This window comes from Petaurus breviceps, unplaced genomic scaffold (assembly GCF_028583685.1).
Source record: "Petaurus breviceps papuanus isolate PSGF00001 unplaced genomic scaffold, PetGlider_PUasm1.0 227, whole genome shotgun sequence".
NCBI lineage: Eukaryota > Metazoa > Chordata > Mammalia > Diprotodontia > Petauridae > Petaurus > Petaurus breviceps.
Genome location: NW_027185896.1, coordinates 15,998,120 through 16,024,287, shown reverse-complemented (window position 1 = coordinate 16,024,287; position 26,168 = coordinate 15,998,120). Strand labels below are relative to the sequence as shown.

General features: G+C 39.3%; 2 protein-coding genes and 1 pseudogene across 3 annotated transcripts in view; 1 reads left to right on the top strand and 2 right to left on the bottom strand.

The window, feature by feature from the left end:
• Positions 1-19,104, top strand: part of SETD2 (SET domain containing 2, histone lysine methyltransferase) — a 141,924-nt gene extending 122,820 nt beyond the window's left edge. For both annotated transcript variants that reach the window (XM_069095910.1, XM_069095912.1), the window contains 3 exons: positions 17,107-17,187; positions 17,547-17,648; positions 18,230-19,104. In XM_069095910.1, the coding sequence (XP_068952011.1) occupies positions 17,107-17,187; positions 17,547-17,648; positions 18,230-18,391 (345 nt within the window). In that variant the 3' untranslated portion in view covers positions 18,392-19,104. The remainder of the gene's footprint in view (positions 1-17,106; positions 17,188-17,546; positions 17,649-18,229) is intronic.
• LOC138167167 (adenylate kinase isoenzyme 6 pseudogene) lies at positions 15,181-15,968 on the bottom strand (annotated as a pseudogene).
• Positions 19,105-23,729: 4,625 nt separating the features above from the next.
• Positions 23,730-26,168, bottom strand: part of LOC138167165 (death domain-containing membrane protein NRADD-like) — a 9,058-nt gene continuing 6,619 nt past the window's right edge. Inside the window, exons 4-6 of the mRNA XM_069095909.1 lie at positions 24,874-25,042; positions 24,581-24,723; positions 23,730-24,475 (exon numbers count right to left, since the gene is read on the bottom strand). Coding sequence (XP_068952010.1) covers positions 24,153-24,475; positions 24,581-24,723; positions 24,874-25,042 — 635 coding nt within the window. The 3' untranslated portion in view covers positions 23,730-24,152. The remainder of the gene's footprint in view (positions 24,476-24,580; positions 24,724-24,873; positions 25,043-26,168) is intronic.

The following is a 26,168-nucleotide window of genomic DNA, read 5'->3' as shown; positions in this document are numbered from 1 at the left end:
CTGCAGGATTACACTGAGCTTTTCTGGGTAAGTTATTCATGGTTGCAAACCCAGCTTGTTTGCTCTTTGAAATATCCTGTTCCATGTCTTGTGATCTTTTGATATAGAAGTTGCTAAAACTTGTTATCCGGACTAGCTCCACAGCATTTACATAGTTTCTTTCTAGTTGCTTGAAGTATTTCCCCCTTGACCTGGGAACTTTGAAACTTAGCTATAAAGTTCATAAGTTTCCAACTTGAGATTATTCAAGTGATGATCTAGTGGATTTTTTCTCAATTTCTCTTTTACCTTCTAGTTCTAAAGTGTCAGGGCCATTTTCCTTAATGATTTCTTGATATATAGTGTCTCTTTTTTTGGACCTAACTTTCAGGTAGTCCAGCAATTCTTATATTGTCTCTCTTTGATTAGTTTTTCAGGTCAGTTGCTTTTCTAATGAGATGTTTCATATTCTCTTCTATTTTTCTCATTCTATTGATTTTTTTATTATTTATTGTAATATTTTATTTCTTCCTAATTACATGTAAAAATAATTTAACATTTGTTTTAAAAAATTTTGAGTTCCAAATTCCCTTTCCACCATCTCTCCTCATTGAGAAAGCAGGCAATTTTATATAGGTTATACATATACTGTCATGCAAAATATACGTGTATTAGTCTTGCTGTGAAAGAAAACACAAACCAAAAAAAAAACACACAAGAAAAGTAAGTTTTAAAATGTATGCTTCTATCTGCATTCAGACTCTTAATCATTTCTTTCTCTGGAGATGGATAGCATTTTTTCACCATAAGTTCTTCAGAATTTGTCTTGGACTATTGTATTGCTGAGAATAACTCAGTCATGGGGGCGGTCAGGTGGTGCCGTTAAGTAAGAGCGTCGGGAGATCCCGGTTCAGTTCCAGCCTCAGATACTTGGCACCCACACAAAATAACTGGCCATGTAACCTTGAGCAAGTTACTTAACCCCAATTGCTTTAAAAAAAAAAAAAAAGAATAACTCAGTCATTTGCACAGTTGATCATCATACAATATTGCTATTACTGTGTACAATGTTCTCCTGGTTCTGCATATTTCACTTTCCAACTGTTTAGGTTTTTCTGCTCCTTATTTCTTGGAGTATGTTAGTTTTCTATATACCACAACTGGTTAAACCATTCCCCAGTTGATGGGCATATCCCCTCAATTTTCCACTTTTTTGCCACCATAAAAAGAGCTGCCTTAAATATTTTTTGTACGTGTACATCCTTTTCTTTTTTTGTTTTTAATCTCTTTGGAATACAGACCTAAGTAGTGGTATTGCTTGGTCAGAGGGTAGGCATGGTTTTATAGCCCTTTGGACATGGTTCCAAATTGCTCTCTTGAATGGTTGGTTCAGTTCACAAATCTAGCAGTGAATTTATGTCTCAATTTTTCCGCATACCCTCCACCATTTGTCATTTTCATTTTCCATCATATTAGTCAATCTGATGGGTGTCATATCTCAGAGTTGTTTAATTTGCATTTCTCTAATCAGTGGTGAATTAGAGCATTTTTCATATGCCTATAGATAGTTTTGATTACTTCATCTGAGAATTTCTTGTTCATATCCTTTGACCATTTATCCTTTGGTCAATGGCTCTTGTTCTTATACATGTGACTCAGTTCTCAATATATGAAATGAGGCCTTCCTTTATCAGAGAAACTTGATGTAAAATTTTTTTCACACTTAAAATTACTGTGTATCTACTTCCATCCTATTTTCCCCCATTCATCCTATCCTCCCTCTCTCCTTTCACCCTGTCCATCCTCAGAAGTGTTTTGCTTCTGACTACTTTCTCCTCCCATGTACCCTCCCATCTATCAGCTCTCCCCACTTCTCTTATTCCTTTCTATTCCTTCTTTCCCGTAGGATAATATATTTTTCTATACCCAACTGAGTGTGTATGTACTTCCCTCTTTGAGCCAGTTCCATTGAGAGTCAGGCTCAAATGTCCTCCCCCATATTCCCCTCTACTGTAAAAACTATTTTGCACTTATTTTATGTGAGATAATTTACTCCCTTCTGCCTATCCCCTTCCCCTTCCCCCAGTGTACTCCTCTTTCTTACCTCTTAATTTTATTTTTTTTAGATTATCATCCCATCATATTCAACTCACGCCTGTGCCCTCTGTCTATGTAATAATGCTCCTTCTAACTGCCTGAATAATAAGAAAGTTTTTAGGAGTTACATGTATAAATCTTCCCATGTAAAAATGTAAACATTTTTACCTTACTGCATCCCTTATTGTGATTTCTCCTTCCTGTTCACCTTTTTTTTTTTTTGGCTTGTCTTGAGTCTTGTATTGAAAGTTAAATTTTCTTTTCATCAGTAATGCTTGCAAGTTCTCTATTTCATTAAATTTCCATGTTTCCCCCTGAAGGATTATACTCAGTTTTGCTGGGTAGGTGATTCTTTTATTTATTTATTTAGTATTTTATTTTTTCCTAGTTACATGTAAAAACAATTTTTAGCATTCATTCTTAAAATTTGAGTTCCAAATTTCCTCCTTTCCTTCCTCCTTCCCTTCTCCCCCACATTGAGAAGGCAAGCAGTTTGATATAGGTTATATATATGTAGTCATGCAAAACACTTCCATAATAGTTGTATTATGAAAGAAAACAGACACCCCCCCCCCAAAAAAAAAAAAAAAGCAAAAGAAAGTTTTTTTAAGGTATACTTTGATTTCCATTCAGACACCATCAGTTCTTTGTCTAGGGATGGATAGCATTGTCCATCATAAGCCCTTCAGAGCTGTCTTGGATCATTGTATTGCTGAGAATAGATCGAGTAATTTTTCAGTTATCTCTTGATCTATTTTCTAGCTCAGTTGTCTTTTTTGTTTGTTTGTTTTGGCTTTGTTTGTGCAAAACCTTTTTTAATTTAATGTAATCAAAATTAATCTGTTTTGTATTTCATAATGTTCCCTATCTCTTCTTTGGTTATAAATTCTTCTCTTCTCCATACATCTGATAGGTAACCTATTCCTTGCTCTCCTAATTTGCTTCTAGTATCAGCCTTTATATCTAAATCATATACTCATTTTGACTTTATCTCAGTGTATCTTGGTATATACAGTGTAAGTTTTGATCTATACCTAGTTTCTGCCATACTATTTTCCAGTTTTCCCAGTAGTTTTTGTTAAATAATGAGTTCTTATCCCAGAAGCTGGAGTCTTTGGGTTTATCAAAAAGTAGATTACTGTAGTCATTAACTTCTGTGTCTTGTGTACCTAACCTATTCCACTGATCTACCCCTCTGTTTCTTAGCCAGTACTAAATGCTTATGATGATTACTGCTTTATAATACGATTTTACATCTGGTACAGCTAGGCCACCTTTCCTTGCATCTCTTTTCATTAATTCCCTTGATATTCTAGACCTTTTGTTCTTCCAGGTGAATTCTGTTACTACTTTTTTCTAGTCCTGTAAAATAATTTTTTGGTGGTTTGATTGTTATGACACTAAATAAATTAATTTAAGTAGAATTGTCATTTTTATTCTATTAGCTCAGCATACCAATGAGCAATTGATGATTTTCCAGTTATTTAAATCTGACTTTATTTGTATGAAAAGTTTTTTGTAATTGTGTTCATATATTTCCTGGGTTTTTCTTGGCAGATAGACTCCCAAATAATTTATAATGTCTATAGTAACTTTAAATGGAATTTTTCTTTCTATCTCTTGCTTTTGGGTTTTGTTAGTAATATATAGAAATGGCAATGATTTTTGTGGGTTTATTTTATATCTTGCAACTTTGCTAAAGTTGTTAATTCTTTCAAGTACTTTTTTTTTTTAGTTGATTCTTTAGGATTCTAAGTATACCATCATATCATCAGTAAAGAGTGAAATCCTCGTTTCTTCATTGCCTGTTCTAATTCCTTTGATTTCTTTTTTCTTCTCTTATTGCTAACACTGACATTTCTAGTAATTCCCCAATTAATAAATGGCCAAAGCATATAAACAAGAAGTTTTCAGATGAAGAAATTAAAGCTATCTATAGTCATATAAAAAAATGTTCTAAATCACTATTGACCCGAGAAATGCAAATTAAAACAACTCTGAGTTACCACATCATGCCTGTCAGATTAGATAACATGACAAAACAGAAAAATAATAAATGTTGGAGAAGATGTGGGAAAATTGGAACACTAATGCATTGTTGTTAGAGTTGTAAATTGATCCAATCATTCTGGAGAGCAGTTTGGAACTATGTCCAAAAAAATCCATGCTAGTTGCTGATAACCATTGCTTCTTTTTGTAAATGCTCACAATGTATTGTAAGTCATTTAAGGTTTTATTGAAAGATTGCCATTAAATTCATCAAACTGTAGCTTAGAGTTAATTTCCTCTTTTTGAAAATCAGGGCACCATTTTCCTGTCTCTAGACTTTTGGCACTTTATTCTCTACAATTCCTCAGAAGCTTAAACATCAGTCATATATGTATAGCAACTGTCCTGCAATAGTCTGCCCAGTCCAGGAGAAAAAAGGTCATTTAGAAGAGCTTAGCATTTTATTTCTGCGTCTTTGCCTATTTTAGTCTTCAATTCAGCCTTTACCATTTTACAGTCTTGGTAAAGAATGCAAGTAAAAATATAAAAAGAAGTGAAATAGTAAAGATTTATTACTAAGTACTTACTCTGTTCCAGGCACCATGCTAAATGTTGTACAATCTTTACTTAGAGCCTTTGCCCCAAGCAGGAAGCCTGTCTTTTCCTTGTTTTTCACTAGACCTTTTAGTTTTTAAAAGTTTTGCAAATGTGCAAGATTAGTAGTGATACATTTTAAAGATCATTTGTTAGTAGTCTACTTGTGTTTTAAATAGTTTAGACTTTGAAAACTTCCTTAGCTCATAACTACATTAGAACTCTGGTTGTCCTAGTTAGGACATGAATTAATTTGCTTTTAGTATTTTTAAAAATATTTACTGGTATTCCATTAAAGATCTGGTATTGTGGTGTGACTTCTTTACCCAAGTAGCGGATACAGCTCAGTAGGCTCCAAAGTTTCTTGCTCTATCATGTACTAGAAAAATCTAAGGCATGTTAGCCTGATACTGAATTTGGATATTTTCTGAGAAGTACCATTTGAAAATTCCATTTATATACTGTGAGGTAGCAGTTCAATAGAAGGGGAAAAAGCAAAGGGTCAGTAAACCCTTTGCATCTGAAACTATGTTGTGAGAACTTGGCTATTTTTCCAGAAGACTCATTGCATTTATAGGGAAGGTAAGACACAGTAAAATGAAATTATTCCTAGTCACAAAGAGCTTAACTTTCCAGTAGGGAAGATAGAAGGATATATGTAAGTATGTATAGAATCACTATAAAGAGAATGAATACAAAGTAGTTCAATAAGAGATAATTTGGGAGATAAAAGTACTGACAATTTAGAATCAAGAAAGGCTCCATGCTGAAGATGATGCTTGAGCTGCTTCTTTTTTTTTTTAATGCTTTATTAACTTCTGATTTACATCATTCGTTTCCACCAGATTTTGAGTTACAAATTTTCTCCCCGTTTCTCCCCTACCCACCGCCCCAACATAACAGTCCCACAGGATATCCCTTCCTCCAATCTGCTCTCTCCCACATCTTCTCCCACACCCCCTTCAACTTTTCCAGTGGATGCCTCAGTGCCTGCATATCCTACCTCCCAATTACATGTAAGATGGTATTAGTAATAGTGTATATATACATACATATATGTATATACACACACACATATATATATATTTGAATATTTGATTTTAAAACTTTTAATTCCACATTCATTCCCTTCCTTTCTTGTCACCCACCCTTACTGGGAAGACAAGCAGTTCAGTATAGTTTGTACATGTGAGGCTAATGCAAAACAATAACATAGTAGATATATTGTTAAAGACTGGCTATATTTCCATCCCACCCCCCACCTGCTCTATTCTCCACCTTGATCCCGTCCCTTTTCAAAAGTGGGTGCCTCCAACTCCCCCCCCCCCAGCCTGCCCTCCCTTCCATCATCCCCCCTCTCATCCCTTTCTCCCCCTACTCTCCTGGAGGGTGAAATACCCTATTTAGTGTGTATTTCATTCCCTCCCCAAGCCAAATTCAATGGGAAAAAGGTTGACCCATTCCCTTTTGCCTTCCTATTCTTCCCCTCCATTGTAACCATTTTCCCTTGCCCCTTCTATATGAGATAGTTTACCCCAATCTGTCTCTCCCCAACTCCTCTCATTATATTCCTCTCTCACCTCTTAATTTCACCTTTTAAGTATCATCCCTTCCTGTTAAATTGGTCCTATGCCCTCTATTTATACCTGTAAACATATATACACACATTCCCATATGTATTCATATGCCCATGTACCCTCATATGTAGACATATATATATATATATATTTCTAATCCCTTCAACTACTGAGAAAAGTTTCTTAAGTTACATTTATTGTTTTTCCATGTAAGAATGTTAATAGTTCAACTTTGATAACTTCCTTATGGTTTCTTTTCCCTGTTTACCTTCTCATGCTTCTCTTGCTTCTTGTATCTGAATGTCAGATTTTCTATTCAACTCTGGTTTTTTCATCAAGAATGCTTGAAAGTCCTCTATTCCACTGAATGACCATATTTTCCCCTGAAACATGATACTCAGTTTTTCTGGGTAGGTGACTCTTGGTTTTAATCCCAGCTGCTTTGACTTCTGGAATTTCATATTCCAAGCCCTTTGATCCCTCGGTGCAGAAGCTGCCAGATGCTGGGTTATCCTGATTGTGTTTCCACAATATTAAAATTGTTTCTTCCTGGCTGCTTGTAATATTCTCTCCTTAATTTGGGAATTCCAGAACCTGGCTATAATATTCCTAGGAGTTTTCTTTTTGGGATCTTTTCAGGAGGTGATCAGTGCATTCTTTCAACTTCTTTTGCCCTCTGGTTCTAAAACATCAGGGCAGTTTTCTTTGAGAACTTCCTGGAGGATGATTTCTAGGTTCTTACTTTGGTCATGGCTTTCAGGTAGTCCAATAATTTTTAAATTATCTCTCCTGGATCTATTTTCCAGGTCAGTGGTTTTTCCCATGAGATATTTCACATTTCCTTCTATTCTTTCATTTGTTTGGATCTGTTTAACAGCATCTTGATTTCTCATAAAGTCATTAGCTTCCATTTGTTCCAATCTAATTCTGAAGCAATGATTCTCCTCATTGAGCTTTTGAGATTCCTTTTCCATCTGGCAAATCGGCTTTTTAAGGCATTCTTCTCCTCATTGCCTTTTTGAGCCTCCTTTGACATTTGAGTCAGTCTGTTTTTTAAGGTATTATTTTCCTCAGTCATGCTGTTGACTCTCATTTCATTATTTTCTTGCATTGTTCTCATTTGTCTTCCCAACTTTTCCTCCACTTCTCTTATCTGCTTCTTAAGGTCCTCTATGGCCTGTAACCAGCTTGTATTTTCCTTTGAAGCTTTTGGTGCAGGAGTTCTGACTTCACTGTCTTCCTCCTGTTCCATGCGTTTCTCCTTTTTGTCCCCAAAATAGGAGTGTAATGTTGGAATTTTCTGTCTGCTTTGTTTCCTTTGCCTGCTCATTTTGCCACTCAATTACTTGACTTTTGGCCTTTTTGCCACAGTAGGACTCTGCCACCATCCAGGGGAGCTTTCGTCCCAAATGCTGGGGTTTTCTCAGCTGCTGGAGGTATTAGATGGGTGTCCTCTCTGAGGCCTCCACACTCTCTGGCAAGCTGGACACATACCCCAGGACCACCACCCTAGACTGCAATCCAGATCCAAGAAGGTTAAAGCAAGAGCGATTACCCCTCAGACTGGTGCTTGGTCCCCCTACACTCTGTAGGCCAGGAGCTGAAGCTGCCACCACGTGTTGATGGCTGGCTGTGCTAGTGTCTGAGTGGCTTCTCGCCCAGGGGTAAAAGCCATGCATTCCCACTTACTGGTCCCAAAGTCCAGAGAGCACTGACCTCTCACTTTGTCCTTCGCATCTGTGTGTTGATAAATCTGGAAAAGGCCGCACAGCTGCTGCTGATCTGGAGTCCCTCTGGCCAGGGGCTGGTCAGGCCTGCCCTGGAGCTAAAGCCTTGGCTTGGGGCTGGGCTAGGCTCCCAGAGCACTGCGCTGGCCGATTCATGCCTGTCTACTGGGCTGTCCTCAGCAGGAGGTTAGCTTCTCTGTGTCATTTTGTGGTTTCTGCAGCTCCAAAGTTTGTTTAGAGTCCCCTTTTCACATGGATTGGGGAAGGTGGAAGCCAGAGCCACGGGAAGGTCGTGCTTCTACTCCACCATCTTGGCTCCGCCCCCCTGAGCTGCTTCTTGAAGAGAAGAATTCTTTGATGTAGAGCTGAGGATGTCATTCATTCTAGTTATGGCAAACAAGAGGTGGAATATCTTGTATGAGGAGCAGAGAGGAAGTCAGTTGGCCTGGACTTCATAGTGGAGAGGTAGAATAGTATCCAGTGAGGCTGGAAAGAGAGATTACAGGGAAGATTATGAGGGTTTTTTAAAAATCTAAACAGAGATTGATATTTAATCATAGAGAGAGTAAAGAGCCAATAGAGTCTAAGTAGAAGGCCATAGATCTTTACTTAAGGGAAATCAGTTTGGTAGCAATATACAAGATGATTGAAGTTGAGTGAGACTATAGAAGCAAGGAAGACAAAATTGGCCTTTGCAGTAATATAGGCAGGAGGTGAAGAAGGTTTGAACAAAGGTAAGGAGCTGTGTGTAAAGAGAAGGTATCAAGTGTTAGAGATGTGGGGATGGAAATAGCAAGATTTGGCAGTTGGTTAAATATGTAGCGTGCGGAAATAAGAATTATCCCAAGGTTATGCACATGGTGGAAAAGAATAATTTGGTTTCTTTAGCAAAAATAGGGAAGTTGGAAAGAGGCAAGATTTGGGGGGAAAGAGCTCTGTGCTGGGCTAAGAAAAAATTGATTAGTAAGATATAGCTCCTTTTCCTCTTAGAAATGGTAGTTTAGCAGAAAAGGCAATGATTGTTGTGTGCATTTGTAGAAACAGTGCTGTGTTGCATAAGAGTGTCTGTTCAATGTGTGACTCTAAAGAGAATTGGTTAGAATTTTAAATAGAGTGGATGAGATCAGGAGCAAATGAACTTTGATTTATCAGCTAGTGTGCAATACTACTACTATTTCACTTAGCATTTACGCTTTAATTTTCACTTAAAAAAAATCATTTTTTTCACTCCTCTCCCAGTGATATTGAAAAGAATTTTTAAAGACTATATTGCCTTATTGCTGGGTATTTTTAAAGGCATGTTTGAATTGAGCTTGCAAGTCCTGGTTCTTCATTTATAGTCCTTTTCCCTTTTACCCTCAAAGTTTCCTAACAGGCTTTTTCTCTTTCTTCCTTTAGAAAGTGTTGACTTTTAGATTGAAGGTTATTTATTATTAACAGCAGTTTGTGCTACTTTCTCCCTCCCACCTCCCCCTTTTCCCTTTTGGGCATTCTTAGGACAAATGGGAATTCTGGCCTTTGGGTTCCAGTTTTCCATTTTTCATGCTGGCCCGTAAATGGTTGCTAGGAGTAGATATTTTTTAATCTTTTGGTTTTTTCACATGCTGATGTGGGCAAAAAAAATCAAATGTGGAAATAATTACAACTATATTTTTGTTGGTTCTGTTTGTCACACTGAATCATTTGGTTCTTGTACCTGTATGCTCAAAAATGTGGATTCAATTTTTTTCCATAACCAAAGCTAAAAATTAGTTACTTTGTACAGAATATGTACCCCCTTTAAAGCAATACTTTTTTTTTTTAGCACTTTACTATGGTTACTTCATAATACTATACTTAAGTTACTTGGCATTTCCTGTTGCTCATCTGAAACAGCGGTAGATTCCCATTCTTTGTCATATTTGAGCTTAGACTAGTTATTGAAGCTGATTCAATTTAACAGACATTTATTGAGTGCATATTCTGTCTGGTACTAGAAATACAAAGAAAAGTAAACCCAATAGCTGCCTTCAATTCCATTTTGCACCTATGGAAGATGGCAGAATGAGTATGGTCAAAGCAACAGTTCAATGCTGACTTTTACTGCCTTTTCGGGAGTTGGGGATGGGCAAGATTCTGAGGGTTGGGTATGTGTGGGCAAGATTAAGAAAAAAAAACTTGGATCAAAAGCAAGATTAGCAGTTTGTTCCCATGCCTTGCCCATACCCAGGCTTAACTCCCATCAGCTGGAAAGGCAATAGTAAACCCTAGTCACTACTTGCTGGGCCACTGTTACTTCCTCAACAGCCTTCAGTGAAAAGATAAAAAAGCAGGAACATGTAGCAAGTGATGACAAATACAGGCAAGAAATTATGCTAGGGGACATTTCCAAGCTGTGATATTGGACTTTATCCTTGTATAGCAAATTTGCAATGCAGAGTAAGTTTCTAAGTGATGATTTTTTTTTTTTTTTTAAGCAATCGGGGTTAAGTAACTTGCTCAAGGTTACACGGCCAGTTATGATTTCTGGGTGTGGTGCTGAGTATCTGAGCCCGGATTTGATCCAGGTCATCCCGACACTGGAGCCGGTGCTCTTACTCGCTGAGCCACCTGGCCGCCCCTAAGCAATTGGGGTTAAGTAACTTGCTCAAGGTTACACAGCCAGGTGTTTCTGGGTGGGTGCTAAGTGTCTGAGCCCGGGATTCAATCTCCGGGTCTTCTCAATACTGGAGCCAGTGCTCTTACTCGCTGTGCTACCTGGCCGCCCCGTGATGATGTTTTAATAAGGATGAATAGCCAGAATAACAAGCAGTCTCTTCATTTGCTCTGAATCTAAAATAACAGTAATTTGAGGAATCCTGGGATCATAAATTATCTAGTCCACCCTCCCCTTTTTAGATAAGAAGCTGTTGATCAATAAACAAAACTAGAGAGAATTGTTTTACATTCCTAGATAGTTTTGGAAATGTGTATCTGTCTAGGAGGCTATAAATTTCCACCTTTCAAATTGTGGAGCTTTCAGGCCAAGTAGGAGCAGACCTAAAAAGACTATCAAAGAACTGGAAGTCTGGGCAAATAAAATATGTCCTATTTTCAATACGTTAAAGGAAAATAAATGGAGAATAGAAAATCCCCAAATTTTAGATAAATGGGTTAGCTTTGTAGATTTTTTTTTTAAGTTATAGAGATACATTTAGAAATCACAATTGTTATATTTTTTGAGGGGTGTGTGTGTGTGTGTGTGTGTGTGTGTGTGTGTGTGTGTGTAATATAATTAGTCAAAGACTATGTACATTTGTTTTTAATCAAAAGCTAAACTAGGCTTAAGTAGTTAGGGAGTTTCCAACCCCACTGTGACATCTAACATTTAATTATCAATTTTATAAAAGCTGCAGGTATTTTAGAGTATGAGTATTAAGTTAAGAATCTATGCAGACTAACATGTATCACTACTGTTGTGGTTGGTTGTATGTGTCATTTGAAATGCTTAGGGATTTAGGAGATTTAGTTAGTAGATTTGGTACCTGGATTCTCCTTGTTTCAGCTGTTAATACTTGACCCTTGCCCATCAAGTGTTTGGGAAATAGTAATCACTATTGTGTTTTATTGACAGTGTTTTCTCTTTTTTCCACTGGTAGCATCTAAGGATCATCTTGAATTTGTCCCTAAATCTAAGCAATCGTCAAAACTTGTTACTACTTTTGACCTACTTTCTTCTCGGTTATTATGTCTTCCCTTTTAAATCAGTTGCCTTTTTTTTACTTCTTCCTATCCACAACTACATTTTATTTTCATCTTGAGTATTCTATCTTTATTAAAAATGAAATTCAGACTTTACAGCCTTTAAAACTGCTATTTCTGTCTTTTCTTTTAAAGCTCCTCTTGGGCAGGAGCTTCTTATATATTGAAGTACTTAATAAAAGTTTCTGATCATGTCTGACTTTCACTCTTCCTCTACTCTTGTTTCCTACTCTTGAAGTAACCCTGGGTCTTGCATGTGTAAATGTTTGAATTAAGGTGGATCTTGCCTGCATCATCTGTCTATCTTCCAGTCTGTGGCTGGGCCACTCAGAATCTTCACATAGCATTTTCTTCTCCCTTTCAGTTTATAACTTCTCTCCATTCAGCCCTCAGAGAACCCAGTATATGAATTGGTTAGTCAGTCAACAAGTATTGCTTAAGTCTTTGTGCCAGGCACTGAACTGAGTCATAATGACTTTCTGTGCATTTTGTTTTTCTTATCTGACTAATAAATGCATCTATCTTGGTCCTGTATAATTGTGACTTTGGGCCATTTGTTTAAAATAATGATATTAAATATACTAAAGCCATTATCAACCACAAGATTAAATAATTTTTCACTTGCAAGGAACCTAAGTCCATTTCTGTCATTTTACAGATAAGGAAAATGGGACAGAAGTAGTCATCTTAATATACTACTTTTTGACATCTGGGTGAGATGTATCTAAAGAATTATTCTTGAGATTATAGGTTGTGGTTTTTTTTTTCATTCCACAACAAAATGAGCTCTAAACTTAACTTTAAATTTTTGCCAAATATGTATAAATTATACAATGAACAATGGCTTCTCAAATATTACATATTTGTATTACATACAGTATGTCAGCCATTCCCTATATCAGAACATCCATACTCTACTTTAAAAAAAATATTAATTTTCAGTTCCAGATCCTCCCTCCATTCAACCTCTCCCCCACCCGTTGAGAAGGCAAGTGATATAATACCCATTATAAATGTAAAGTCATGCAAAACCTATCTGTATTAGCTATATATGCATATATGTTATAATGTAAATCTTAAATTGTAACATAGATAATGTAAAAAAAAGCTTAAAGGATTCCAAATTATTTGGTGGGTACAATAACTCAGAAGTAATATGAGTCTCCATTTTGCATATGTGAAGCTAAAGACAGGTTTTAGTGTCAGAACCAGAATTCAGATGCATTTCTCCCATCTCACCTTACCAAATGTTTCTTGTGATTGTAGTATGTTAGAGCTTAGAATCAGATTCTTAATGCTTCTAGATTAGGAGCATACATTCTAAAATTATGTAACATAACCTTCAGGAACCTTGATCTTCATAGAACAAATGCTGGAATTGCCTTGTAGCATGATGTCTGATATCATGTAGCATCATGTCTGATAACACAGAGACTCAATCCCCAGTGTCCTTTTTACCCTGTGCCAACACATACCTGATTATGGAGGACTAAATAAGTACCAAGTGGTACCTATTAGAGGCCTCAACTTAAAACCATGTTTGCGGGGGCTTCTCCTCACCTCTGCTTGGATCCATAGAAGGTACAGTTGTGGATTTGTGACTCCAGAAAAGTGTTCTTTCTTATTTCCTAACACGTCTTTCCACCTCTAAAATTTCTGTAACCCATAATACTATATTGGTCCTCATTGATAGAGAATAGTAATAGTGTTCATGTTTTAACTAGAGACCACTTTAGAAACATGTAGCAAAACTGACTATGCAGCAAGGCATGGTAGCTAATACACAGTGCTAATTTCCCTGCTTTTAGAAGATGAACACTCCAGTTATACCCTGAACAGGACATGCCACTTCATTGTCATGTGCCACGAGACCTGTATCATATGTACTTATGTATTTATAAGTGTTGTATTTTGCATCCATGATGCCTTTTACTATTACCAATGCAACCAACCAAACCCAAATTCTTTACCTAGAAGCCTGACTATCTAGAACCCTGCCCCTCTGTAGGTAGTTAAGAGTGTTGAGTGTTTTCAGTTCTAAGTTGCCACATGTAGACCAGATTCTTTGACAGTACAAATGTAGTTATAGTGATCCAGCCTACTGCTGGTATGGAGTTCAGCTTCCTGTTACTTCTGCATTATTTGAATTCCCATCTGCCTAACCAGAGATTCCTTCTAAAATTATGTTTATAGGACTTTTTAATTCCTAATCTCTTTTGACAAACTAAAATAATAGGTTAAGATCAGAAGTTATGCAGCACTGAAGTATATTTCAGGGTTTTTTTTCTCCCCATTAATTTATGGATCTTACTCATTGCCACTCTAGCTTCCTAAAAAAATAGAAGGTATTTTTCATATTATCTTGGGACCTTTTCCAGTGTTGGGAGTACTTAAAATTTTTTTTTTATTGAAATCTTTTGTTTTTCACATCCATCAGAATTTTTGCCAGTATCCCTTCCAGGGTTCTCTCAGTCATCCTATGTAAGAAATTTTATATATACATATATATTTAATTTTTTTTTTAGAGGACAATTGGGGTTAAGTGACTTTACCAGAATCACATGGCTAGTAAGTGTGTCAAGTGTTAAGACTCCATCACTTCTTTCACTGGAGGTAGATAGCATTTTTTTGTCTTAAGGCCTTTAGAATTGTCTTGGATCATTGTATTGCTTGAGGACCAGTTAAGTCATTCATAGCTGATCATTGTATGATGTTGTGGTTACCTGTACAATGTTCTCCTGGTTCTTTTCACTTAAGCTTTTCCAGGTTTTTCTAAAAGCATCCTGCTTGTCATTTCTTATAGCACAATAGTATTTCATCCCAATCATGTACTACAACTTGTTCTACCATTCCCCAATTGATGGGTATCCACTCAATTTCTAATTCTTTGCCACCACAAAAAAAAAGCTGTTATAAATATTATTGTGCATATAGGTCCTATATATATATATATATATACATCTTTGGGATACAGACCTAGTAATGGCATTGCTTGATCACAGATTTATAGCACTTTGAGCATAGTTCCAAATTCATGTTTGTTTTTTGTAACTTCACTTGGTTCCTTCTATTTACCTTGTTGTATATATTGTTTTCTTAGCTCTACATTCACCAAGCTAGGAATCACCCATATTTATGAGGGGCAGAACTTGTATATGAGTAAGCCATTAGTAATGACTAAAAATACTCTTTGCTAGGGAAGGAAAAAGACAAATTAAAGGAAGAGAATGTTCTGTAATTTCCCATTTTTCTACATAAACCAGGTAGAGTGACAGAATAGGAGTGAGAAGACTGTATTTTTTTAAACTTTATCCTTAGACTCATATTCTATTTATATGTCAGCAGTTCTCCCTAGCCTTCATTTTCTTTTTCATGTCAGGTATCAAAGATTTCCACCTATTTTCTCAAATTTGTTTCTTCTTTAGCAGTTAACCAAAATAAATGAGAATGCTGAATATTCCTAAACTTTAAAAGTTCTTAATATTTTATTTGTATTGGGGAGTTTTCAGTTTTCTCATGGAGAAAAAAAATTATATCTCAACTTTATATATTGTCCACCTGCTACTTCTGCAACATAATCCTGGATAATAAAATTTTGTGCATGTTGTCTTAATTTCTACTGCATGGGGAAGGAGAAATCATCAAGAAAATCTTTAACCATCATGTGGAAAACCTTGAAAGTCCATGCTTTTGCCCTCAAAGTTCAATTATAATCTTTTATCCATGTCTCAATCCATTTCATTATCTGATCTAAATTATTCTCTAGTTCTTCTGGTACATTGCTGGGCAGCCGGTGTACTATTTCATGGTTGTAGAAGGCCATGGCTTCTTCATAAAGAATTTGGAAAATTTCCCACTGAACATTGTCCTGTAGTTTCTTTACACTGTATCCCTTCTTTTCAAGTCTTGTATATAATACAGAATTATCCGTTTGAAGTACAAAAACGATATGAAACCATCGTTCAGGGAAGAAGTCACAGCCATGGTAATCAACAATAACTCCACCTTCTTTCATTTTATTTTCTAACTCATCAACTACTCTATCTTCATCCCAAAATGGGACATTCATATTCTTCATCAAAGCCATCATGTAACTGTCCTTCATGTGCTAAATCGCCCGCATTAACGTATGTCAGTCCTGTTCTTGATGCAAGTTCTTTACCTAGTGTGATCTTTCCAACCCTTGGCGTACCCGTGAGCAGGATGTTGGGCAGCCTCATGATCGAGGTGGTGCCGGCTCCACCCCGATCACCTGCTCTCCACAAGGGAGCAGCAGGCACAGCCAGAAGACTGTATTAAATGCTCCTAAGATAGTTACTGCTTCTACCCTATAGTGACAACATACTTGAATATAACTACTTGCACAAGGAATGTAGCTCATGATTACTTTTTTTTCCCATGGAAAAGAACAGTTTATTGGAGGTAACTAAGGAGAGGTGGTAGATCTGTTGACTTCTCACATATGTCAGTTTTTAAATCCGTTGCTGCCTGTTCTTCTAAGACCAGCCTTTCCACGGTTTTTCTTAGGAGAATTAACTCTTTATGTCTAGAAGTGGTATAATTGGGCCAATAACAATTCCATGATGGCTTAGGGGACAATGCCTCTTGTACATTCTAATTAAACTGCCACTGTTGATTGTCACTTTAATTTGTAGCTGATTTCTCCATCTGTAAACAGGAAGTCCCACCACCTAATTCTTTCTGCTTTATTAGAACGTTCAGGCTGGATGAATTCATGTGAACTCTACTAAAACTTATTTGGAAAGGAGGTTGTCGATATTAATCCAGGTGATAGGAGTAACATGCTTATAGGATTTTAAAGAGAAAAAAGTATTTGTATACAGGTGTTTGTATATAGTAGAGGAGCATTAGAAGATGACATTGTCTTCTAAATGGACATTTTTAGCATCACCTGAGTATGAGCCTAATAAGGACAGCTCTTAACTATACCTTTATATCCAAGGACAGGTCTTCAGTAACTATCACAAACCTAGGGGAGTAGCAAAACTGCTGTTTGGAAATTAATGGCTCCAAATGTTAATACCATTGAGAGTAGACTTTTAAAGTCAGTAATTAGCTTTTCCTAGGAAACTCTATACTGGTTATTTTTAGAAAATTCCTCTAGGCCCTGACAACACCAAATGTCTTGGAATCATATGTTGGGTAACTATATATCTCACTTTACTTGAATTTTTTTCTTCATTAATTTATTTGGTGTGAGTAACACATGTTGATTGTCATGTGTAGCCTTCTGTATCTAATCCAATTAATTTACACTTTGGAAGTAAAGGGATGTGACCACTTCCAAGATCTTCACATGATATACATTTATTTAGGGAATATTTTAAGTCAGTAATTGCTTTTCAAAAGTACTGTGAGCCAGCTTCTTATGAATGCCATGTTGTGTTTTATGTTTCCTCTAGTCTTCCAAAAAACCCAAAACCGCAGAAGCAGATACCTCAAGTGAACTGGCCAAGAAGAGCAAAGAAGTGTTCAGAAAAGAGGTGAGAATGGAATCAAAGTTTGTGATGTTAGATCATCAGTTCTGCTTTCTATTCCAGATATAGATAAGGACACACACATTTCCTCTCTCTCTCTCTCTCTCTCTCTCTCTCTCTCTCTCTCTCTCTCCCTCCCCCTCTCTCCCTCTCTCTCCCCCTCTCTCCCTCCCTCCCCATCCTCCTCTCCCCTTTTCCTTCCCCCACCTCAGTAGAGAGGACCAGAAGGTATAACCACCCAAGGATTTCTGTTATACCTCAGCCTTTTCAGGGACTAGATTTTTACTGAATTTCCCACAACTCTGTGAATATCTGGGTGGTTACCTTCCTGAGGTGACAGTTCTTGGTTCCCTCTCCTATCACAGATGTCCCAGTTCATTGTGCAGTGCCTGAATCCTTATCGGAAACCCGACTGCAAAGTAGGGAGGATAACTACAACTGAAGACTTCAAGCATCTAGCCCGAAAGGTATTCTCCCAATCCCCAGCCCTTGGCCCCCAGTTTTTCCCTGTTTCACTGAGGTTGGGTGTTCAGGTGAGGCCTAGAGGATATCATGCATACTGAAAGCGTTGTGGCAACTTTGATCTGGAGTATAAGACAGTTTCCCCTTTTGAGAGTACCCAAGGATAGAGAAGGTTGGCTAGCAACTGCTGGCAACTGGGTTTCATATAAATGTCATTTAAAGCCAAAAATTCTCTCCATTTCTAGGAATTCTGGGGGGAAGGTTTTCCCTCTTCAGTTACCCATTTGCTTGTTCACACATGTGAGTAGCATTAGGCAGTCTACTTTTTGTTCATAAGCCACCTTCTAACCCTTTCAGGATCCTTAGGGCAGTGGCAAAAATATCTATTTTATACACTTCCCCACTTTTGCCTGTGCTAGTGTCCCCACATTTGGTACAATGGCTTTTTGAAGAATGTGCTTTATACCTTTGGGTGGCTTTAGATTACAGGATTAAGTCCCAGTGTCAGCTTCCCCCCACACTGATTTATCTGCATGGTCTTTCTTGTTCCCTTTATCCTTTTCTTTGGGGTGGGTACTCCACACAGCTTACTCACGGTGTCATGAACAAGGAGCTGAAGTACTGTAAGAATCCTGAAGATTTGGAGTGCAATGAGAATGTGAAACACAAGACAAAGGAGTACATCAAAAAGTACATGCAGAAGTTTGGGACTGTTTACAAACCCAAAGAAGACACAGACTTGGAATAAACTTAATGGGTCAGCAAAGGTGGTTTAGAGGGGGAAGACAGAAAGGAAAAACTTAACTCAATGAGAGAAGTCCATGGGCTCTTCCAGCCCATTTCCCCCAACCTTGTCAGGGCTGTTGCCACTGATGACTCTTGGCACTTGAACCCTGTGAGTCATGCAAAGTAAAGAAACCATATTCCATTCAAGACAAAACAAGGCCACAGTCAATATGCTATTGGGGTAGGTGGGCCAAGACTGTCAGGGACCTAGGAGAGAGGCTATTCCCCTCAATCTATCCTAGGCCTGACCCCCATTCTCTAACCTGGGTCTCCTACTTGGCGGTGCTGTTAGCGCACTGACCCATGCGCACCCCTTTCTCCCCACCCCATGTGCCGGGGAATCTGTATTATATTTTAACGTATATGTGAATATATTGATAAATATTTTTTCTGGGTTTTGTTTTTGTTTTGTTTTGGGTTTTTTTGTTTGTTTTTGTTTTTGCTTTTAGCCTATGCGTGCTAAGATCACGGGAACACTTTGTAAGGATAGTTTGGGTTCTCCTGCAAGATTTAATCTGTTATCATGTAAATATTACAGAGTAGGCTACCTCTAAGTTTCTGGTTAGCCTCATGCTATGTTGATAAGATTGATTTTACTGCTTAAAATCATTTTACTTTATCCAATTTTTACTGAACTTTTTATGTAAAAAAAATAAAATAAAATCAATTAAAGAACTTGGCCTACACTTCACCTATAAAATTAATTGGTTAAAAAAAGCTTTAAGACCCAAGCAGACATTATGAGTTTGGCCTCTGGATTTTGCTATATGGGTGCTATATGCTATACAGATAAAAAGGAAAAGAATACCTTGTCTTTCATAGGTATGTGTGAGAGAGTAGTAGCCATATTATGTGGCTTACAGTTTAAGAAACACATGATTTTCTAGTACTTCCTGGAATTTTTGCATCCTTGGCCTAAAATGACATAACGGGATAACCTTTAAACAAAAATGGTGATGAGCAGTTGTCCGTTGTGTATCTGAACTGAGTTCTCTCATTGGGGAGAGGTCATTCAGTTGGAATTATGATCACAAAATAGATATCCTAGATTGGGGCCATTGAACAGCAAAATTAACTTATCTGCTCTGGGGAAAAAAACTTTTTTTCTGTGTAGAATAATGAATGGCTAAAAATTATGTGGAGACAAATTTTTACTCAGTTTGTGGATAATTTCACAGCTTTCCAGAAATGAAATGGCTTCTCCATCTCAGATTCGACTTCAGTGGAGTCTGAACGGCCACTTGCCAGGGATGTTATAAAGGGAATTTCTATTAATTTGTGGGTTGAACTAGTTGCTTGCTTGAAGTCTTTTTCACCTTGTTCATTCTTGGTTATTCCTATAATCTAGCCCTATTTAGACCTGAGTTAATTATAATTACAGAGCCCATATCAAACTGTAAGACAAGGGTCACTAAAGGCAATCCTGCCTGGTAAGAATCACATGGTGTTAGATCTGGACGTGATCATTCATCAAATTGAACCTCTACCCCTTATCCCTTCATTTTATAGAAGAGAAAACTCACTATTAGGCCCAATTCTACCTATGCACCTAGGCACCAACAACTCACAAAGCCCTGGATAAGCCCTGACTTGGGGTTGGGAGGCAGGTATGTGAGGGCTTCCTCCCTACCCCCAATCACAAACATGTGGTTATGTCTGACTTTAGAGCCTATTTTCTATTAACCATTCACTATATCTAAAATCTCCCATTTGCCGAACTCAATAGAGGCTAGAAGAAATAACATCCCTTACCCCTGGGGCCATCCATCTAGTTCAAGAGACAATATAAACGTGTAAGATCACACATAGTACATGGCATCTAGTATGTGCAAGATGGCAGAGATAGGAAGTTCTATAGTATTTTAGAAGAGGGAGAGAGTGGAGTGCTGGAGTGGGTCCTAGAGGATGGGTGGCAGTGATAGTCCATGGTCCTATGAGGTTGTGTGGTGAATGCAAGTCTGATCTTATTCCCACTTGACAAAAAGCCCCCAGTGTCTCAGAGAAACCCTTTGTGGAAGATATGTGGAAAGACAGACAAAAAGCACACTGGATGTAAGCATGGGTTGAGATGCAAGTGCTCTAGTGCTGGGATTTCTTCCTCTCATCAATAAGATAGGACTCCATTAAAGTATTTTAAGTTTCTGCAGCTTTGAGGTAAAAGTACAAGAATTATTCATATTTTATAGATGGAGGTGCAGAAGGGGAGGGAGTTGGCATGAGTCATTAGTTAATTCAATTAGGGCTCCAAACTTGAGGATATCAATGGAGATAATGCCTCTAGTGCCTGTCTCACAGATATATGGGAATCAAATGAGATAATTTAGTTAAATTCCTTTGTAAACTTCTCTTCACAGTACTAAGTTCGATTGGTCTGTCATGTTTTCTACTTAAATTTTTTTTAGAGGGAGAGAGCAGAACTGGTTGATTCCCCGGGGAGGTTTCCTAAGGTTTGTGGAGGCCTGAGCTACTCTGTTTGCCAGGACAGTGTTTATAACAGATTGGTGTCCGAATGGGGTGAGCTGGTGCATCTCATCCCCTCTCCTCTGCCTTTCATTGTGTAACCACTGTACTGAGGAGTCAAGCTGAGGTCATGAAGAACTCTTGCTCTTTTACCAGAAAGTTGTTCAGTGTACTAAAGGAGGCAGTATGGTGGAACAGAAAGACACTTGGCTCCGGTAAACAGGAGAACTAGGTTCAAGTCCCTTCCTGCACACTGCTTTCTATCTTGGAAAAAGGCTTGTTAATGAGGAAAACACTTGAAGCTTTACAAAACAGAAGTGGGCACTTACTGTTAACAGACTAACCCCAGTCACTGACTCACTAGAACTGCCCTGCCCTTCCTCTCCTGAATTTAGGTTTTTCTTGACCTGGATAGTCTATAGGGCCCTCAGGTCTAAATAAAGTGGTTCTAAATCCAAGGTTACTGAAAAAACAACCTACAAGATGAAACAAAAAAGGTTTGAAATATCCAACTGGGTTTTTCTTCCCAGCATGTCTGGGCACTTTCGGTCCGTGTTACTTATAAAAGGACCTTGACTGTCCAAACTGTTCATCCTGCTACTGGGTAGATTGCTGTGGTCCTAGGCCTGGAGGTCAGGGCAGAATCTCTCCTCGTTTTCTAAACTGGAGTCATGTAATTATATTGGTGAAGGAGAACTTACAGCATAGAGTGTCAGAACTAAGAATGGCTTTATTTTTTACATGTGAGAGAATGAGGTCCAGTGACTTGCTCAAGTTCACACAGATAGTTGATGGGTGGTAGAGTGCAGGTTCAAATCTAAGACCTTTGACTTGACCTTCCACTCCACCTTACTCTCTCCTTCATGGTTTTGCCATTTCTCCTTTGTCTACTCTTATTTCTGTTATGAGAAAGGGATAAAATGCTAGGTGTTTCTGAAGTACTTCCCCATCCCAAAGGGATATTGGTTGGCCACTCCCTTCTCTTTTAGAAACTCAAGTACCTTTGGGAATGACTCAGGGACAGAAGTGTTTGGACCTTAACCCCCTAACTTCATGGGAGCCTAATATAACAGATTCCTAAAGCTCTGAAGCAGACTCTTTAGTGTTTCCCTCATAGTTGCTGTGGTTTGATTCAGGATTGAAAGAATTCTCTCCCATATAACCTCTGATCATCATAATGATTCCAGAAGACTCATGATAAAACAAAGCTACCCACTTCCTGATAAATGATTGATTCAGTGCAGTTTGAGACATAATTTTTTCCTCAGTTTTCAGTTTGGATATGTCCAGAGAAAGAATTTGTCTTGCTTGACTATAGATATTTGTAATGCGGATTTTATCTTTCTGAACTTCCACAGAAGTGAAAGGGAGAAAAGGCATATATTCTTTTGGTGAAACAAAAAAATTTTTTTTAATAACATAAAACTAATAGATGGCAGGTGGGCTTATAGTTCACTATCAATCCATGATTAATATTCATTCTATTAAGCATCTTGATTAAACACAATCAACATTAATGTAATCTAATTAAATAGTTTACATTTTTATGTCAAATTAAAAAAGAGAGACTCCGATATGTCCACCTCTGGTCACTAATCCTTCCCCAGGGAGTCATGGACTCTCAGATGGGAGCTAACTTCTTGAGTTGGTGGGGACAGCAGAGTTCTACAAAGGACCCAACCAACCAGCCTGAGTGGGCAGTTCTGGCATTTAGACCTAGAAGAGACCTTAAACAGCAGCCTAATATTGCTGCCTCCAGTCCTACTCCTTGTCTGGAGAGGGAATGGAAAAGGAAAAGCCCAGCTAGCTCTGCCTAAACCTGGAGAACAAACTGACCTCAGACACTGATAAATAAAAGGATCGGGCATGCTCACTGATAGTGAACAGAAATTTGCATTTGTACAAAGAACTAGATAGATGTCTTAGCCCTTTTTCTGTTGGTGCATTTCATCAGGCAAGTCACTTCCCTTCTCAGGACTTCAGGTCCCTCTTCTGTAAAATGGTTGGGCAAGATGAGAGATTCTTAACCTTTAAAAGTTTTGATAACTATTTCAGTTTAATTGATCTTCTTTGTAATCCTACATATTCTACTTGATGCATTTTGAGAAGAGGTCCATAAATTTCACCATGTCACAAAAATAGGTAAGAATCTTTGGATTAGATTGGCCTCGAGTCTCTTCTAATTATATCTTCTATTGTAAGAAGGCCTTCAGATAGCATTATGTAGTAAAAGAGCTGGCTTCTCAGGCCTGCTTCTTATGGGCTGTATCTCCTTCTGAATTAGGTCCCAGTCCCTTGATGCCCCTAGACTGTTTTCTAAACCTACTGTAGAATCTGCAGCAGTAGTTTCTTACTACTGCTGCTGGCTAGATCGCTGTGGTCCTAGGCTTGGAGGCCTAGGACAATTACAGGCCTGAACCAAAATTAAAAGGTCTTTCCTGGTTCTGACATTAGATTCTATGAAAGAAAAGTTTGGGGAGGGGTACGTGAGGGTAGCAGGAAGCCCACGAGAAGAATGGTGCTGATCAAGGAAGAGTGGTTACAGAAGACTCTTCTCACAATACGTTCTGGTTCCTTAAGGCACTTTTCAGCAACTCTCCAACATCACTTTCCCCACTTCATTCCCAGCCCAGTTGGGGCTATCTCCAGTCATCCTGATCTGTATCTGGCCACTGGACCCAGATGGCCCTGGAGGAGAAAGTGAGGCTTGTGACCTTGCATAGCCCTCCCTCACTTCAATTTGCTTGTGAGTCATGGCATCACTTTCTTGATGCCATGGTGCTCTTCAAGAACGAAGGGCAAATAACAACCCATCCCAGAAAGGCCAGACAACTGAGAGGTTAGACATGTTATCCTTTAATTTGTAAACATAAATTGTGAGACCAAATATTGGTATAGAGATATGGGTTTGGAGACCCTCTCCACTTCAGCCTAATTCCTACTTCAGAGAACTGCAAACTTCCCATCATGGCAGGAAGGTCAAGAGGGCCTTCCATTATTCCATCCAACCCCTAGTCTTCAAGGGACTTGAGTGTGGGGCAGGAAAACAGGGACCAAAGCCCATTCCTGTCCATTGGACATTATAAACAATCTCCAGGGCCAGGGAAACAGGCGGGGGGCCTCATAAGCCTTCAGAGGCAGACCTGGATGAGAGGTATAGAGATGGACCCTGAAGTCAAAGCAGCTGACCATGTTTCCCTGAGAGAAGCAGGGTGGTGGAGGAAGGGAGAGAAAGCCCCAGGCTGACAGCCAGGGCCCAAGACTCACACCATGGAATTGGCCTCCTCCAGACTCCACAGGGCTCTAGCCACATCTTCTCGGCCTATTGCCTTGAGTGATGTCTCCAAGACCTCAAGGGTGGCTCCAGCCCCACCTTCAGCAGCCCAGTTTCGTAGCAGGGTATGAGCAGGTGCTGGGCCCTGGCCCATCATTTCCACAGCCTCGACTTCATAGCCCAGTTGCTTCGCCAAGACCTCCCAGCCTGCTCTGGGTGGGCTGCCTGCCACCAGCAGCTGCTCTACCTTCTCTCGTTGGCCCCTGGGGAGCTGCTCATAGAGATGCCACTGACAGGGCTCCAGCTGGGCCCCTAATGAGGAAAAGGTAACACAGGAGAAGAGTCATGGGGAATGGGATTGGTCAGTGGCAGGAGGAGGTTTAAGCTGTAGGGAAACATGCAGAGTGATGGTCTCACCTTTGCCCAAGCCATGGAGTTCATGGAGTCCTGTCGTGTCTAGGCAGATACTGCTGTCACTGTGCAGCTTCTCTCCCTCAGCGACGCCCAGCTCCCCAGCCCGAGCCTTTGCTAGCTGCTGTTTCTGTTTACAGGTTCTCCAGCTGTTGGGTGAGTATTTGCAAGAGCATGAGTCTTAAAGTGCCCAGGGATTCACCCTCTCCACCCATCAACCTCCAGATCCTCTCTAACCATTGAGTTTGGTGCTGGGCTTTGGGGAGGGGGTCCAAGAGGAATTTAGGCTTCCCACCTACCTTTTGAAAGCAACGTAGGCTAGGAGTCCCACCACAACAGCTGCCAGCAGGGAGCAATAGATGGGAATGACAACGCCAGAATCCCTGGGAGGCGAGGGGAAGGTGGAGGAGATGTTGGAGTCTGCACCCTTGGCTTCTGCATCACGGATCAAGATGTGCAGTTCCTCATCTGAGGGAGGGGACAAAGGGACAGAGCAAGGGGAATTCGGACAAGTTCAAACTACTGGAAGACAATGACAGGTGCCAGAGAGACAAGGGACAAAGGTATGGGAAGCTTCCCTAGATGAAGCCTCAGGAATGGGACCAGACCAGAGGGATTCAAACAGGGCCAGAAGAATAGGCAAAGTCAGTTACAAAGTTCAGGGTAATAGGAATGGAAGACAGAATGGAGGGATGGGAGAGAGGGTTTAAGAATATGGCCAAAGAGGAACAGAATGATGGGGAAAGCAATGGTGGACCAAGGGACAGAAAACAGGTATGGGGGAGATGGGTCAGGGGGTCGACTGAGAGGGGTGAGACAAAGAGGTGGGGACAGGAGCTGATGACTGGATCCCATCCTCTTCCCACCTGTGTTTCCAAGGCCCCTGAATAGACTTGGCAGTAACCCAGAGGGGATCCCCAACCCTAGGGACAATACTTTGTGTAGGGAAAAGCCTCAGAGCCACATTTGCCAGGATCTTTTGTTTTCCCTGTGACCTTCAGTATTCATCATGTGCCATCCTTCCCCTATAATCTCCTGAGGTTGCTTAGGATTTCTGGGAACTTTGTGTCCCCAGTTCCCCTTGCCTCATCCACTCTAAGCTTCACTCCCCCCTCACCCAACTCCCCAAACAAACTTGAACCCCTCTTTGAGTCAGACTGACGTTCTCACCACACCCAAGTCCTCAGTTCCACAGGTCCAGGCCTGGCTTCAGACCCTTATCTGTCCAGCCTTCCCATATAAGGGTACTCATGGGATCCTAGGATTTAAAACTGGAAGATTACGAGATCACATAGTCCAGCCACTGCCTTCTCAGCTGCTCTGTACATGGCAGTATTCTAGACACTAGGAAGGGGAGAGGAGGCACAGTTCCTTTTCCTGGGTGTTTTGTGGTGGAAAATAGATTGAGGAGTTAGAGTGGTGTCTAGCTCATAACCTGGATAGAGACAAGAAATAAAGGCCTATGAAATGAGATGATGTTGCCTGCATCCCCATGTGATGCTGGGGAGGAAGCATTAGGAGCCAGGACTCATTTCTGTTATACTGGTCCCTCTGCCTCTTCACCCCTGTGTTTCCTGATCTTCACCTTATTTGG